Source organism: Citrus sinensis, chromosome 7 (genome assembly GCF_022201045.2).
Source record: "Citrus sinensis cultivar Valencia sweet orange chromosome 7, DVS_A1.0, whole genome shotgun sequence".
NCBI classification, from domain to species: Eukaryota; Viridiplantae; Streptophyta; class Magnoliopsida; order Sapindales; family Rutaceae; genus Citrus; species Citrus sinensis.
This window is the reverse complement of record NC_068562.1, coordinates 2,846,986-2,864,215: the sequence shown is the minus strand read 5'-3', so window position 1 is coordinate 2,864,215 and position 17,230 is coordinate 2,846,986. Positions and strand designations below refer to the sequence as shown.

At 38.1% G+C, this 17,230-nt stretch overlaps 4 protein-coding genes across 9 annotated transcripts; 3 read left to right on the top strand and 1 right to left on the bottom strand.

Moving 5' to 3' along the window:
* Window positions 1–239: 239 nt before the first annotated feature.
* Window positions 240–869, bottom strand: LOC102619151 (uncharacterized). Its single transcript, XM_006466619.4, has one exon. It carries the CDS (start codon window positions 840–842, stop codon window positions 333–335), a length of 510 nt encoding a protein of 169 aa, XP_006466682.1. The 5' UTR covers window positions 843–869; the 3' UTR covers window positions 240–332.
* A 598-nt stretch (window positions 870–1,467) lies between these two features.
* On the top strand, window positions 1,468–4,921 carry LOC102619438 (uncharacterized). Of its 2 annotated transcripts, none has more exons than XM_006466620.4 (6): window positions 1,468–1,833; window positions 2,655–2,911; window positions 3,303–3,500; window positions 3,596–3,686; window positions 3,866–4,139; window positions 4,227–4,921. In XM_006466620.4, the coding sequence occupies exons 1-6, from the start codon at window positions 1,547–1,549 to the stop codon at window positions 4,557–4,559; spliced, it is 1,440 nt and encodes a 479-aa protein (XP_006466683.1). In that variant the 5' UTR covers window positions 1,468–1,546; the 3' UTR covers window positions 4,560–4,921. The 2 variants fall into 2 exon arrangements, with proteins under 2 accessions (XP_006466683.1, XP_015389539.1); XM_015534053.3 differs by having other exon boundaries at window positions 1,473–1,833; window positions 3,306–3,500.
* Window positions 4,922–9,176: 4,255 nt separating this feature from the next.
* Window positions 9,177–12,049, top strand: LOC102619748 (BTB/POZ domain-containing protein At5g66560). Its single transcript, XM_006466621.4, has 4 exons — window positions 9,177–9,697; window positions 9,781–9,850; window positions 9,938–11,212; window positions 11,333–12,049. The coding sequence occupies exons 1-4, from the start codon at window positions 9,660–9,662 to the stop codon at window positions 11,867–11,869; spliced, it is 1,920 nt and encodes a 639-aa protein (XP_006466684.1). The 5' UTR covers window positions 9,177–9,659; the 3' UTR covers window positions 11,870–12,049.
* Window positions 12,050–13,925: 1,876 nt separating this feature from the next.
* Window positions 13,926–16,548, top strand: LOC102620025 (cold-regulated 413 plasma membrane protein 2). 5 transcript variants are annotated; one of them, XM_006466625.3, is made up of 5 exons: window positions 13,926–14,084; window positions 14,255–14,469; window positions 15,736–15,843; window positions 15,928–15,998; window positions 16,124–16,548. In XM_006466625.3, the coding sequence occupies exons 2-5, from the start codon at window positions 14,291–14,293 to the stop codon at window positions 16,375–16,377; spliced, it is 612 nt and encodes a 203-aa protein (XP_006466688.1). In that variant the 5' UTR covers window positions 13,926–14,084; window positions 14,255–14,290; the 3' UTR covers window positions 16,378–16,548. The 5 variants fall into 5 exon arrangements, with proteins under 5 accessions (XP_006466688.1, XP_006466686.1, XP_006466687.1 ...); XM_006466623.4 differs by having other exon boundaries at window positions 13,932–14,084; window positions 14,175–14,469; XM_006466624.4 differs by having other exon boundaries at window positions 14,022–14,170.
* The last annotated feature ends 682 nt before the right edge of the window (window positions 16,549–17,230 follow it).

Below are 17,230 nucleotides of genomic sequence, written 5' to 3'. Positions count from 1 at the left end.
ATGCATAGTAGTAATTGGGTACCCCTCCGGTCTGAATGAATAATTTTCATTATTATATATTTTTATGCTATAAAATGGAGATTAAGTTTTACTTTCTCAAAAAATCACTTTTAAATAAAAACCTTTATGATCGTTCTTTTAACTTTAAATAATTACCGCAGCTTCATTTCTCACATCACATAAGTAAAAAATAAAAATATCAAAAAAGAAAAGAAAATAACTAAAATCAAGTGACATAATTAAACAAGCAAATGAACAATTCATTGGAATCATTCAATAATTTTCAATTTAAATACAAAATCCCAGGAAGATAAAACCAAGAGAGGTAGTGATTATTGTGGTTCAGGTCCCAAGATCCCATTTACAACGGAAGTGGCAACCAACACGCCGACAAGCTCGGCTCCCGCCACCGCTCCCGCTTGCGCCAGCCCTCCAAAACCCGCCGTCGTTTCGACCTCTTTCTCGGACGCCTCGATTCGTTCCTCTACGGTTTCGATCTTTTTCTCCACTTCCCTCACAATATCCACGGCTTCCTCCTCTGCCTGCTTAAGTTTCCTCCTTAGACCGAACAGCGGAATATCCTCCGCCGAAGACGCCGACTCTCTCGCCGTTAAAACAGGCAGTGCCGTGAGCGAGAAGAACAGTAAGTTCCTGCGGCTGGCGTGAAGTGCCTGCGCAGATTTAGGTGCGTGCGCCTTGCAAGTGACAGGGCGCGCATTATTACGCACACGAAGGAGCGTGGGAGCTCGGGAGAGTGAAGACCAAGGTATAGTAGAAGCCATGGCTCTCAGGCTGCTCTTTTGAGTCAAGTGAGTGGTTACGAACTTCTGTGGTGTCATCATGTGTGTAAACAAAACAAAACAAAACAAAACAAAACAAAGGATATTTTGTAAAACTAGTCCAACTTTCCCTTTGAAGGAAAAAGGATTGTATGTTTGTATTTCAAACAAAGAGACTATTTTAACCTTCAAATATCCCTGCACCCCCCACCTTTTTTTTTTTATTTAATATGAGTAATCTTTTAAAGAAATCAATCAATTATTTAAATAGGAGGGGCACTGTTCATACAAAAAAAAAGTATTTTGAACACTCATATTTTAATAAAATTTTATATTATTAAAATATCTCAATAATAGTTTACAATTGAGGACTATATTCAATAACTCCAAAAAATATATTACTCATTCAACATACAATTATATAATTATAAACCCTAATTTTCATTTTTCAGTTTGATCAATCTAATAAATTCTTAAATTCTCAAACTACAAATTCATTCCCAAACTGTTGTTCTAAATAGTGCAAAGAAGTACTTCTATAAAGGAGAGAGAGAAAGATTTGCGTAAAACAATTATTTTTTAATAGGATCTTAGGAATAGTAGAACTTAATGTTTTGTCACTCTCGGGGTAATATAAATAAAATTATAATCACTTTTTAACATATACAGCCTTAAGAGACGATGTCGTTTCGCTAAATCCGGCGTCTAATAAAAATATTTATTCCTACTCGGCCATTCCGTTTTGAACAAATTTTGAAACGAAGCAAATGGCGGAAGAAGAAGGTTCACAGACGGTGGCGGAGCAAACTGCGCAACCCACAGAAACAGTAGGAACCACCCAAGCCTCGGTCGAAGCCACTATGGAATCTGTGACTGTGAGCGGTACCGAGTCGACATGCAACAACAACTGTGAAACTTCCGGTGCCATCGCCGACGGAGAACGGGAGAAGACGGTAGAGTTTGCAGACGAGTTGATGGAGAAAGGAACCAATGCTTTGAAAGAAAGTGATTACGGCGAGGCTGCTGAGTGCTTTAGCCGTGCTTTGGAGATCAGGTTAGGGTTTTCACCCGGATGTTATGATTTTGACTATTGGAAATTAAATTTGTACTTTTGACCAAAATAAATGCTTCATTTTCTTAATTACTTTTTAGTTTAAGAACCCCGGACCGAAGTTAAGTATTTGGCATTATAGAAGAATAACGCCAAGTTAGGTTATTGAATTTGAACTAGCAATTGTGCTTTTGTCGGGAGACGTTAGGGTTTGGCAGTGATTGCACATTGATTTTTATTTGCTGGTGCTTTATTTGTCAATTATGCTAACATGTGCCCTGTCCAAAGCCTGAGCTTTTGCCGTTATGTTTTGTATGAAAGAATTCTTCCCCTGATGTTGGGTAGATCTTGTCAACACCATCTGATGACACTTATTTTGCTTATCTTTTTTTAATAATAGATATCAGCAAGTGTGTGACATCTTTTGTGAAAAGGAATCATTTCATTTTCGTACCCTTAATATGTGCTTCTGCTTCTCTCAATTGACTGATTGTGTTTTTGGGAGTGTTTTTGCAAATTGCTAAAACTGTGTTTTGTGTCAAAGTGTTTAGTTGAAATACATATGAGTGCTTTTTAAGATTTGAGGGGGGGTGGGGGAATGCTTAAGGTGCTCAGACCCAATGGTTATTTTGTAATAGAGGATTTTTAGGTCAGAAAAAGCCTTCAAAGTGCTTTCTTAAGAAGCAATTGATAAGGGTTTTGAGTTAAGAGCATTCTGAAGCACATTCTGATTTTGTTTTTAAATAATCTTTTGGCCTCTGTGTTATTGGGTTCCTTTTCCTGATATGGTTTAGTAAAATTTAACATTCTACTGGTAACATTAGGGTTTCTCATTATGGTGAACTTGCTCTTGAGTGTGTAAATGCATATTATCAATACGGACGTGCACTGCTGTACAAAGCTCAAGAGGAGGCAGATCCATTGGTTTCAGTGCCTAAAAAGGAGGGTGATTCTCAACAAGGCTCTGACAAAGATGACTCTGTTAAGAATGCTGTTAATGGAGAATCTTCTACGGCTTCTGTTTCAAGTAGTGCTGAACAACACGGCAGTTCAAACAATCAGGATGAAGCAGCAGATGATGGTTTGTTTTCAATTGAACTCTTTTAACTCATTAGAGTTCCCTGCAGTGCCAGCTGGTCTTGATTTCTCTTCTTCCATTATATCTTTTTTGCCTTTTCAAATAATTTACAGGCCAATTGTGGTTTTGTGTGAATGAATATAATGGAACCCGTTGAAGATCTGTGATAGTAAGAGAATAAGTCCTTGGTATATGAAAGGCTATTTAGGATCCTTGCTTTGGATGATGTGAGATGGTGGAACTGACTGAATTTTCCGCCCAAAACTTTTTGGATATTATTCCTTGATGTACTTACGCATGCCTAAAAGTAATCAGAATCATTATAATCATCATCATTTTTTGGGACTTTAACTGTATATTGAGCTTGCTGTTTACTTTTTTTTTTTTTGGGTAGCAGTTCCAGGTGACAACGAAGAAGATGAAGAAGGTAATGATGGTGAGAATGTTGCTGAAGCAGATGAAGACGAGTCTGACCTTGATTTGGCATGGAAAATGCTAGACGTTGCAAGGGCAATTGCTGAAAAGCACTGGGGTGACTCAATGGAGAAAGTGGACATATTATCAGCATTGGCTGAGGTTGCACTGGAAAGAGGTCTGTTTTTATATATTACATGTAGAACCCGACTGGTATGTAAATCCCTTTTGCAAAAAAAAAATAACACCAAAATTCTGTTATGCATCATGCAGAGGACATTGAAACGTCTCTTAGTGACTACCAGAAAGCACTAACTATTTTGGAACGTATGGTTGAACCTGACAGTCGACACATAGCTGAACTGTATCCTTGTCGACAACAAAATATGTATTTAGGTGAAACTGTCCAATTCTGTTTTTTTTCACTCTGTTGTTGGATGAATTGAGCAGTTTGGGGTCTAGCCAATAAACCTATTTCCAAAATTCTACCCTTTTATTTTGTTCGGCTTTTTTTTTTATTGCTACCTTAATTCTATTATTCAGAAATTTCCGCATCTGTTTATGTCTGGAGATTGGTTCCAAGCCTCAAGAGGCAATTCCATACTGCCACAAAGCCATATCTGTTTGCAAATCACGGGTACAACGGCTCTTGAACGAAGTAAAGAGTTTGGGGGAGTCAGCTACATCATCTGCTCCTGCTGAATTAGATGATGGCATCCAGCAGTCCTCCAGTGAGCTCCAAAATGATAAACTTCTGACAGACAAGGAAGCAGAGATTGAAACACTCTCTGGCCTCTGTGGAGACCTGGAAAAGAAGGCAAGTCCAATTTGAATCTCTATAAGAACTCCTAAAAATCTATAAATTAACCTCCATGAGTTAATGGTACATTCTTCGTAACTGCAGCTTGAAGATTTACAACAGGTGGCCTTGAACCCAAAGTCAATTCTTTCAGAAATCCTGGGGATAGCATCTGCCAAGGCTAAAGGTGATGAGAAGAGTTCAACTTCAGCTGTTTTGAGCTCTTCACGTATGGGTACTGCACACAGTGATGGAGATTTTGATTCTCCAACTGTTTCAACCGCCCACACAAGTGGAGCTGCTGGGGTCACACACCTTGGTGTTGTAGGAAGAGGTGTCAAGCGTGTATCAATGAGCACAGGATCAGCAGAATCAAGGCCATCGAAGAAATCCACATCAGACCCTTCATCTGACAAAGGGGATGGGAGTGTCTGTTGATGTGTCTGGGTCTTTTAAAGCTTACCATTTGAATGATGTGAATGTGGGTGGTTGATTTCCTTCCTCACCGGACTTTAGGTTTATTTTGCCAGGCTTGTTTTAAAGATAGGTTTCCTCTGTGGCTTTAGTGAATTGGAGTACTTCTGTTGCTTTTGCTTATTGTATCATCTGCATAGAATAAGGATATTTTCTAATTTGTATTAGGTGGAAAAGGATCTTTTTGAATCCATATCGTGATTATATCGAGGGCTCTGCCATGAATTATATAATTCAAAAGACTGTTCTATGCTAGGCCGTTGTTTGGTGTAATATGAACATTGCCCAAGCCTAATCAAATGTCCCTTTACGTGATGATTGGATGATGTTCTGTGTCTTCAACTTTTTTAAGTGCTTGATAATTAGAATCACTCTTTATCATATTCTCTCCTTGGTTCTTCAATACTATAAGATAGTCGGCGGCAGCCGGTGATCATCTTTTTTGAGCAGCTGCCTTGTGTGAAACAATAGATATGAGAGTTTATAAAGCGTCTGATGGGGTAGCGGTTGCCAATTTGTTATGGTGATTTATTGATGAAGTGTCGTGGTTACCTGATACAAAGATTGTAGCCCAATGAAATGGTATACACAACGTCAAGGTTTCGAGGTTGTAGTGGAGAAGACGGTTGGATAAGAGGAAATGTATGACCATGATCATTATGACTAGTCTTTTTTATTATAGTTAAAAAGTTTGATCCACTGAGATTTGAGCATTGCAGTTATAAGGCTGGATATGTGATCGTGAGCGAAAAAATATAGGTTGGTGGTGAAGTGATGTGGGATGGTAATGACGATGACAGATAATGAACGAGAGCTCAAATGATACCTAACATGAAAATTGTTGGAGAAAGTACAGGAATTAATCATGTTGTGATTTGTAGTTTTGCACGAGGAAACCTGATTCAATTCACAAAATAAGGCCAAAACTCCTGACGTAGAAACCAATGGACACATGGCCATAGGCATCTCCAAAATTGGTGAGTTCCAAGGGCAAGCCGTAATGTATGATGAACAAGTGCGAAAATGGTCGATAACATCAAAGTGATGGCATGGGTATTAAAAGGCTGAAAAATGGGCAAGAGAAACAGAGAAAGCAAGGCGTACGTCTTCGTCTGTCAGAGAAAACACAAGCCAATCAAAGAAAGAAAGAATGTGCTTCAGGGTGGATTGCAAGCAATGTGGGAAATATACGTGGGGTGGATGCGGCAAGCACCTAGCCACCCTCTACAACAGCATTGAGAGCGGCAAACACTGCATGTGCCGCTCGTGGCCTGGTGTTGTCGTCCCAGCCCCCGCTGCCCAGACAGCTACTGTGCAACTGCAACCATCCAGGGCTTCGGCTTCAACTGCCACAGGTATACACTATATCCATTATAATTTCTAGTTGTTTAAGTTTTGTTTTGGCTTGAGTTTCAAGAAATTTTACTGACCCATCATATATCAAGATTCGTGTTGTGTTGTGTATTGGGAAATGGGAATATATATATTGATAAATCTTGGTTTTTCTTCCCTTTACTGACAAATCTTGCTTCTTTGAGGATGTTTATCTTTTATAATTAATCTCTTACTCTTAAGTTTTTTTGTTAAATAAAAAAATATAAGTTCAATATTTTCAATTTTATATGAAAAGAAAAGAAAAAATCATCGTCAGTATTTGTCATATCTAGTATAATATTATAACATTGAAAGGATAGGAACGGGCTCGGTGCAGCCACCGATGCATATACATTTAACATTGACTAAACCCTCATATTATAGTTTATTTCATTCGTAGATTAATTTTAAGAGCAAAAGCTTCGTAGTTAGTAGTTACCACGGGCAAATCTCTTTTCTTTTCATTTTTAAACTTTTATTATTTTTATTCATGAAAATAGATTATAGTAAGAGAAAGGATAAGAAAACAGTAACCGACCAGCAAATTGTAAAACGAATACTCTTTAATTCTTTATTTCCGTTGACATAACGTTTTCTTTGTTTCTTAGCAGAAGATTAATTAAGTATTTTTAATGACCTGAACAATTTAAATGTACGATATTTGAGTTTATTATTTTCATTGTAATTTGTACATTCATTCTTCGTCATTGCGGGTCAATCAAAACGTGCGGTCGAAATGTTAAATGTTGGTTGGAATTTAAGTCTATAAAAGTTTGCCAAAAAAAAGGACAAATCTAAGCAATATCAAGCTAAAGCAGCAGAAGTACTGCTTCTTTTTTGTTTTTATTGATGTGAAAGTGAGTTAGCAAAGCACATACCCATTGGTGTTTTCATGGTTCACTTTTGCAGGCACTGCGAGATCTTAAGGTGCTTTGGATGCTGGCCAGGCCAGTAGGTGCTGTGTTAAGAGTCATGGTGGGCCTATTGCCTAAATAATGCTGTGGGAGAGACGGATTTTATTATTAGTTGTATTGGATGCCATTTATAGGTTTCCTGTAAAGTAGTGGTTTGAGCTTGGCCAGCAGATTCAAACTGTTGGAAACGATATAATGAAAGCAATCATGGTCAATATCTTGTTGGCCTATCTTGCTTTTCTATATGACTGGATTAATTAATTAATAATAAATTCTTGTTATCTTGTGCAATTGTGCTTAAAACAAAATATGCCTCAGCTTAACCCGCTAATGTTTTAGGGTTTGGGGTCACTTTTGGATTTTGCGTCATGTTTCTTGTGCTGCTGCCTTTTCTTTTCTTTTCTTTTCACCTACTCGTTATTTTCTGTTGCGTGCCTTACTCCTGTGTGTTAGAGGGAGAGAGGTTTGAAATTTGGAGATTGAAAAGTTCGAGGAAGTGATTAAGGTGCCCTCCATTTTTCACCTTGGCGCTGGTGGAGAGTTCGAAGCTCATGTTTCTCAAGTAGAACAAGGTGTCCCACGTTACAGCATTTTTTATAATCAAAAGCAAGTTCGGGGTTCTGACCTAGAGAAAATTTTGGCTTTTCTTTCTTTCTTTTTTTTTTTTTGAAAGGTCTTGGCTTTTCATATCGTCTTAGATATTATTAAGAGGGCGGGAAGAACAATTTACACCGAGTAGTGCTAGAGAGAAAGAAGCATGAGAGAGAGAAAGACGAGAGAAAGACGAGAGAATTTTGCCATCTCTCTCTACTCTTTTCTTCATTATTTCTCTCGTCTTTCTCTCGTTTTTCTCTATACCAAGCATTTTCCATTCACACCATAGACTGCATAACAAACAAGTGGTGCATGCCCAAATGAACTATATATATATACCCTGTACCCATCCTTTCTTTTGTGCATTTTGTCTAATGATTAGTTACCAAACCATGTGATTGCAGAAATAAAGGGCACGGTAACACTAAAGTCCACTTCTCGAATGATTTCATCTTTCTCTTCGGTCTAAAGAAGTTACAAATGCATCCGAAGGTTCAGTTCGAGGCAAGTGGGGTGTTGATAATTGTCTTCCACTAGCCACTGCTTTTGACATCATCATAACCCCCCCTTCTTTCTAATCATGATATTAATTAATTAGTTTAATAATTCGATCATTATCCACATCCACATGATGACCCCGCCCTCTAATTCTTTCAAAACGGCGTTACCCTTGTCCGTAAGATTGGTCTGGTCAGACATATTAATATGAACATAAAATCTTTCAAAATTATGCCAACCCAACCCAGTGAAAATTCATAAATGATTACATGCTTTTCTTCTCAGTCATTGAGATGGGTCATAAATGCAGGGATGGAAGGCTACAAAAGAGTAGGTATGTTACCATAAATGTAACCGAGTGCCCGACTTTTATGTTCAGACCTAAAATTTCAAATTCGGAAGCCAATATCAAGAGATATAAATTGAATGTTGAGATTTCCTTGGCATCGAAGTTTGTAGAGAGATATCTATATATCTACAAGTGGGTCATGTCCTACATGTGACTATTTATTCGGATGCTCCGTATTTATGGACCTTTGCAGTCTAATCTTGGCCGGTCGAAACGGCGATTCCCTCCCCTATTGGGCTAATCTATCATACATGCCACATGCAATTTTAACCATAAATCGAAGACAATTAGACAAAGGTATCTTCTATTCCATCCACCTAAGGTGGACCAGACTAAAAGACGGCCTTTCTGTCCTCTTGGATTATTGGGAGCTGTTATAAGAACGACATCTTTGATTAAGATATATTAGCCTCATTTAATTTCTGTAGCCGTTTCATGATATAAAGATTCCTTAAAATCCATTGCTTAGCCTGCAGACAATTCTGTGTAAAATAACTAAACACGAGTGGTTGGTGCAGGTTATTGATCGACGTTATACCGTAAGCCTGCAGGAGAAAAAGACACATGGACTATTTTACCCTTTTTCTTCGTTTTTTTTTCAAAATTCAGACACATGGTTTTCATACTATGAAATATGTTGTTGTCATGTATGGTCTTAATTATCAACAAAGACGCAAACTGAAACTGTGGCATGCAATGAGACCAAAATTTAATAATAATAACAATAATAGCAATAATAATTTGCATGATTTACGCAAAAGTTAAACCCCAGTTGGCAAGCAACGAGTTTATTGCTATTGGGATGATGCTTCTATTCCATATAATTAAGCTCCAATGGATGAATGGAGAACGACACACGTGCTCTCTAGTCCCAAATTTTACCCCCTTCTTGACGTTTAGAGCAAGGAAAGGTGGTTGAGATTCTGATGCGATTCAAAGAAAGAGAAACAAATAAATAAATTTTATTAAAGCAGTGATCATATGATCCCCTTTTCGAAATTTGTTCGAGCTTCGTTTGTCCTCTCTCTCAGTTCTCTGATTCCGAACCCCATTTCTCTCTTTCATTTTATATTCTCAATTTTGTTAGTCCTCCATAAACAAAAGAATAATATTTTAAATTAAAAAGAAGGAAAAAAAAAAAAAAGAACTCTTAACTCTCTCATTCAGTCATTCTACCCCTCAGAAGTCATAAGCCTCCACCCTTGTTCTTTACTTTATTTCTTCTTTCTTTAGGGTTTCATTATCCTATCCTTTTTCCATTTTTATGGATCTGAATTAGTTTCTGACCAAAATCATTAGAGAAAGCAAGAAATTTGTGACCAAAATTGGGTAAAAATGGCAGCCGGAAAGCCTACCTCCAAAGGGCAAGCATGGTTAGTCTTACGCTAATACACTCTAAAATCTTCCTTTGAAATACTCTGAAGTCAGAAATTTTATTGGGCCATTCCCATTGCAGGTTTTGTACTACTGGTTTACCGAGCGACATTGTGATCGAAGTTGATGAAATGTCCTTTCATCTTCACAAGGTCAGTTCAATTTCATATGTTTCTCATCTTTTACTAGTAGAAATCTCAATTTTAGTATAACATTTTCTTTTTGGTTTATGGTTTCAGTTTCCTTTAATGTCAAAGAGTCGCAAGCTTCACCAACTGATAACGGAGCAAGAAAATGAGCCCACCATGGCTTGGAAACAAGAAAAGGAAACTGAAATCGAAGAGGAGGAGGGGGAAGAAGAAGAAGAAGTTACCTGCCACGTCAGCATACCGGAGGACTTCCCAGGCGGATCGGAGACTTTCGAGATGGTGGCCAAGTTCTGCTACGGCGTGAAGATGGAGCTGTCGTCTTCTAACGTAGCTCCTCTCCGTTGCGCCGGAGAGTATCTCGAAATGACAGAAGAGTTCGCCGGGGACAACCTCATTTCCAAGACTGAGAGATTCCTCTCTCAATCCGTTTTCAAAAGCTTAAAGGACTCCATTAGAGCCTTGAAATCCTGCGAAAACGTCGTCTCGTCTGCGGAATCCCTAGGCATTATTCGGAGATGTATTGATTCAATCGCTTTACGAGCATCCTCCGCCGACCCTGCCTTGTTTGGCTGGCCGGTGACTGAAGGCGGAGGATCATCAGCTTCAAACCAGAATTTGTGGAACGGAATTGAAACAAATTTACGTAGAAAGAACGGGAGGACTTCAGAATCCCAATCCTGGTTTGAAGATCTATCGCAGCTAAATTTGCCCTTCTTTAAGCGATTAATTGCGGAAATGAAATCGCGAGACGTCAGCGGAGAGATTATTGAGAGTTGTTTGATGTTCTACGCTAAGAAACACATTCCAGGAATATGGAGGTCTGGCTCTAGCAGAAAGCAGAGCTCGCCTTCAACAATACCTTCGGAAAGTGAACAGAGGGAGCTGCTAGAGACTGTAATTGCGAATCTTCCCTTACAGAAGAGCTCCTCCGCCACTTCAACTACTTCTACAAGGTTCTTGTTCGGCTTGCTCAGAGCTGCCAACATACTGAACGCTTCAGAATCCTGTCGTTCTGCTTTGGAAATGAAAATCGGATCTCAGCTGGATCAAGCTACGCTCGATGATCTATTAATTCCGAGCTATTCCTATCTCAACGAAACCTTGTATGATGTCAATTGTGTTGAAAGAATCTTGGGCTACTTTTTGGATGGACTACAGAGTGAAGAAAATCGAGAGACCACAACATCTGCAAGTAGATCTCCACCGTTGATGCTCGTCGGTAAATTAATCGACGGCTATCTTTCGGAGATCGCTTCAGATGCTAATCTTAAACCGGAAAAATTCTACAATCTCGCCATCTCTCTTCCCGATCAAGCTAGGCTCTTCGACGACGGCCTTTACAGAGCGGTTGATATCTATCTTAAGGTAGTGAATAGAATATTTTATTTACCAAAGTAAAAAAGAAAAAAAAAAGTCACTCAAAATATAATATGATATTAAAACCAAATGAATGTTCAACGTTGCTTGTCATTATCTGTTTTACAGGCGCATTCTTGGATACCAGAGGCAGAGCGAGAGAAGATCTGTGGAGTACTGGACTGCCAGAAGCTGACACTAGAAGCGTGCACACACGCGGCACAGAACGAGCGTCTACCGTTACGGGCGGTGGTCCAGGTTCTGTTTTTTGAGCAGTTACAGCTACGTCACGCGATTGCCGGGACACTGTTGTCGGCGGAGGGGGCGCCGCAAGAAGCGGGGAGAGCATCGGGAATAAGACAGGAAGAGGAGACAGAGGGAGAGGGAGAGGGGAGTGGCAGTGCCACGTGGAGGGTTGCAGTGAGGGAGAATCAGGTGCTGCGGCTGGACATGGATAGCATGAGGACGCGGGTGCATCAGCTAGAGAGAGAGTGTTCTACGATGAAGAAAGTGATTGAGAACATCGATAAGAAGGGTCCCGCTGGGGGATGGAAAGGTTCGTTGACTAGGAAGTTTGGATGCAAGTTCAAGACTCAGGTGTGTGATTCGCATGAACAAACGGTCGTGGATGCCAGAAAGGCCAGGCAACACCATCATCGCCAATAGAACTCACCTTCCTATTTCACGTAACTTTTATCAGCTAATTGTCTTTCTGTGGAGCAGCAGCAGCTGTCTATGAATTTGTTTTGCTGAGCCACCGTCATCGTTCTGTTAATGCCACTTGCAAGTTCTTTAATTCTAGTTTCTACAAAATAATCAATTTTATTCAAATGCGATTTTCACAAACCCTACTGTGTCTCCAAATGTTGCGCTTAACATAGCAGTGGCCTGTGAGGTATCGTCAGGATTTATGGAGGTATAGCTATCTATTTTATTTTTTTTAATTACATAAGATTATTGCTTAGATTTTAACTAACATTTATAATTATATAATTATTGAAATTAATTTATATTAAATAAAAAATACAGCGTTCGCTCAATTATTTTTTATAATTAAAGAAAGAATTAAATCACTGTGAATTTGACAATTGTGAAGGCAAGGTTAAGTATAGTTATCTAATAAATTTTCTCTTATTTTTATAAAGTTGCAAGCTGTAATTATTTATAAAATTCTCTTCATGTTTTTAAGAAATTTATAAATGTAAAGCAATTTTTTTTTAAAATATAACAAAAAATTGATGATCAATAATGAAAATCTTTTTTGTTGAAAATAGGAATGTTTTATCATTGTAATACACCATTATTGGAAGTTAGAAAGTTAAGAATTCCTCATTGTAGGTTAAGGTTTGCATACAATACTTCTTGATGGGCTAGATAATTATTACTTCCCTTGCTTCTCAGTTATCACTTCTCATGAGAGTCACTCGTATAGAGTAGTCACGGTCAAGATTAGACTTTTGGTCACAAATATTATATACCTTCCGTGTGTCCTTATTTGGTATTTGTTGCCTTGTGGTGATTTTTGTTGGCTTGTAATGATAATTGGGGCGTTGTGGAAGAGTCCGCTTTCAAAGAAACGTTTTTTTGTTACTTTCTCCGATTAGTAGACAGGCAATATAATAGGATAGGCTGGTAGGGGGCAAGTGAATCTTCATTTTTGGACAACTTTTATTTTCTTTTTAAGACAGCTTTATATTATATTATATATATTTAATATTAAACGAAAGGAGGTGTTTCTTTTTTACAATTAGAGAAAGGCATTCACAGTCACAGACTCACAGTCACCGGATTGGAGAAATAAAAAAATCGGTTCTTCCTGACATCTCAGAAAAAAACTCGACTTTGGATGCGGGGATTAACGGAGTCCATCAGCTTACGAACACAACCACGACTGTGTGCAGTGTGCACTGCCCATAATATTGGACTTTAAAATTGGCAATGAAAACGTTCGGCTGACTTTCGTTAAGAAAAGGAAAATTAAAAAAAAAAAAAAAAAAGCCCCTCAAATTTTGAACATCAAACCAATGGCTTTCGTCTGCCTTCCCCAGATCCCTCGATGTCTAGTTGAGTGTAATGGTTAAGTTCTTAGGTACGAAATTGAAGCCCACAATTGGGCCACAAAATATGGGCTCAAATTCTGAGCCCAGTAAGAAAGTATGGCATATTGCAAGCCGCAAATGGAGCAAGAGATTTTAGATTATGTGTGATTAAAAAATTCAAGTCGATGGCTCTGGAGTTTGGATTGAGATCTGTGTCCCGATGGTTCCATGAAACTCAAATCCTGATCGGAACCAGAAATCGAGTAATATACATGCAAAAAGTATTCTTCTAATTTTATGTGTACAAATTTATGGGAGTTCTATAAAATTGGCAAAGAGAATAAAAGTAAGAGATGGATTACAAAATAGATATCACTGTTGAAAATGGTTTTATATCCAATGATGAGTTGTGAATTCAATAAATCGATGGGCAGCAATTTATTATTATTATTATTATTATTTTAATGATAGTCTTAGCCCAGTTTAGGTTCTGTACACTTCGGGGCTTAAACCCACAACAGACGCCAAGTTACATCACTCTTTAGTCTTTAAAACCAAAAGACCCAACGTGTACATCCCCGGAAGTCGGCACGTAAGCAAGATCCAAGAAGTGGCGTAGAGCCACGTGGACCACTGTCTTAAACTTGATGAGCCCCCATCCCATTCCCACGGGCCACGGCCCAGCGGTGAAAAGCCGAAACAAAAACGGATGGGATCCGAAACTTATGGCAGTTGGCGTCAATGTCTCACATTCTCGAAAGGGTTAAAAGCTAAGCTCAAAACGCGGGGGCCCCCTCACAGTTACTTGCACTTTGGTTTCCAAAGATAAAATATCCAACAAGGTAAAGTCCCAACTAAAACGGGGAATAATAGTAATAGCTACTGATAAGCGTCTTACTCCTCTTAGTTGTCTCTTGTCTGTCTTTGCGTAGGTTGCTCCATCTCAAATCTCAATTTTTTTCCGTAACAGACGCAGAGGTTTATATATAAGAGATTATTGATTTTCATTCAGGGTTGGATTTCTTGTTTCCCGGAACGGAAAGGCGAAATGGGGAGATTGAATTATTTGGCTATGAAAACTGATGATCAGGTTGCAGCAGAGTTGATCAGCTCTGATTTCAATGAGCTTAAGATTGCTGCAAAAAAGCTCGTCAATGATGCAACCAGGCTTGGGGGCCTTGGCTTCGGCACTTCTTTTCTCAAATGGGTTGCCTCCTTTGCTGCTATGTGGGTATTTTATTCTTATGAATACATTACACATCAATACATCACAATCTGTTCTCTGTTTACTTAATTGGTGCGTTTGTCATCAGAATGCCTTGATCTTTGATGCTCTTGTTTAATCTGTTGTAATTTTCTTTGTTGAGGAGTAGCGGTTTCTTTTAAGCGATGTTTGTCAAAATAGAAAAGTCAAAACACTATTTCTTTATCTACATTTTCTTAAATGGCTTCCTTATATTTGTTGATTGTTTAATTCTAAGCCTTTTCCTCATGCAACTTCCTGACAATTAGGCTATTTTTATTTTTAATTTTTTTTAAATGATATATAAATAGAATCAGTCTGCAGAAGTTTAATAACATATACAACTATACTGTCAAATAAATTTTTTTCACTCCTATGATTACTTTGCTGCTCTGAATTTAAACAGGGGAAAATGACATTTAAAAAAAAAATGTTAATGTTATGATGAACCAAATGACGGTATGTCGATAGATGCAATGATTTAAAGGGAGGACCCAAAGCTTATTATGTTTATGGTGATTATTGTCAGATTCATTATATATCTGTATGAATAAAATTTTCTCTGTAACTTGACTATCAATTCAATTTTTTTGTTTGCTTACATAAGCACAGATATATTATGAGTATTTATACTGCATATGGTTCAGGCTTGACCTGTTAGGCATCCGATGGATATTCCCCAAACCTTGTAGGTGATTCAACCCAGTTAGCTGAGGACTATCCTATGCTTCAAACTTCTTTATTGTTCAGTAAGATTTCAGGCAGTACTTGAGGAAAATATAAGAATTCTAACTTTGTTTCATACTTAAGTTGTAATTGATATGCTCATGTCATGTTGCTGTTCGAAAGGAAAACTGTTCTGCGTTCGTTTTAATTTCCTCCTCTTTCTTAATCTTGGATGCCGAGATGATAAAGAGAAAAGAAGAAAAAGATCATGAGTATTACAGACCTTTCACACATTGTAACTGTGTTGAATTTTTTGCAAGAGTTATACTATTGCTGTAGATGACTATTTATTATTACCAGAAACTTAAGTGCAGTACTATTGCTGTAGATGACTACAGGCTGTCACATCCTAATTGCCTTCTAAACTGTCTCAATTTTAAACACAGGAAAGGCTTGATTGTTCTAGCCTTCACACAGTTCTGTGAATACCTGTTGTCTCTGCCTTGAGCTCCATATCATGTTCAGTTTAGCTATTGGTGTATTTTGTAATTACTAACTTAGTCTCTTAATGTTATTTATTGCAGTTACTTGTTGATATTGGATCGAACAAACTGGAGATCGAACATGCTGACTGCACTCTTAGTACCTTACATATTCTTTAGTTTTCCCTCAGTGCTATTCAACTTTTTTAGGTGAAAATTTCTGCAGTCACTTGCTTTTTATTTTTTTATGATTGTCTTCAGCTGAAATTGGATTCTTGACTAATGATCACTCAGAGGAGAGGTTGGAAGATGGATAGCTTTCATTGCAGTAGTGCTAAGACTTTTCTTTCCAAGACATTTTCCAGGTATATGTTCAACTCAGTGCACTCATTTAACTTCTCCATCATAACTTTTCAGCAATCCTAGGATGATATGCTGCTCTTACTTTCTATTTCCCTTGCCAATATAAAAACGATGGGTCTCTCTGCAGATTGGCTGGATATGCCTGGATCGCTGATTCTTCTTTTAGTGGTGGCTCCAAGTTTCTTTGCACACACGCTGAAGGACAGCTGGGTTGGTGTTGTAATTTGTCTTCTAATTGGCTGTTACTTACTGCAAGAACACATTAGAGCATCTGGTGGGTTCAGAAATTCTTTCACTCAAGGCCACGGTATTTCCAACACTCTCGGCATTGTTCTTCTGTTGGTGTACCCTGTCTGGGCCTTGGTGCTTCACCTCATCTAGTTCCTCTAGTTCTAGTACCTTGGACTGCAGAATTGTGTTTGCCTGTGCAACCAACTGGAACATGAACAAAAACATTCTTATTTTTACCAAGAATATGTGTATGCTTTAGAATTTTAATAAACCAATGTCAACCCTCGTTTGCTTAAAATATGTTTTAATCTTTGTTCCAAATTCCGATCAACTCGATCATAGACAGTAGGGGTGTTCGCGGATCTGATTTTACGGATTGGACTTCAATCCATATTCGATCCATCATTTTGCGGATTATAATTTTTCAATCCAATTTAATTCACGGATTGATAAAATTCAATCCAAATCCAATCCATACATCTGCGGATTGGATGTGGATTTGACTTAATCCATACGTCTGCGGATCGGATGCGGATTTGACTCAATTCATATGCAATTCAACATTTTGCGCATTAGTTTTTGAATTAAAAATTTTTAGTTCTCTCCAACTAATGAAATGAAAAAATCTAATATAAAAATAATTTTATTACTAATTAAATTTAAAATTAAATAAAATTTAAATAAATTAATTATTTAAATAAAGTTAAAATAATACATTTAAAGTTTACAATAAAAAGGGGGAGGGGGGGGGGGTGTGGTTTACAACATCCACCACCAGCCAATGTCCACCGGCGATAAATGCGTGAGCCCATTGGGCTCATTTTCCAAATGGCTTTGTGTAAAAAGTTACGTCGCCTACGGTCCAAAAGGGATTCAGCAATGGTATAATCAAAGAAGAAAAAATTGAGGCGAAAACCCTAACCCTAAAACCTTGCGGGCTCTCTCCCCTATAAAATCAGACGAGACCTTCATAAACCATCAGCAGCTTCGAGCCTCTCGTTCT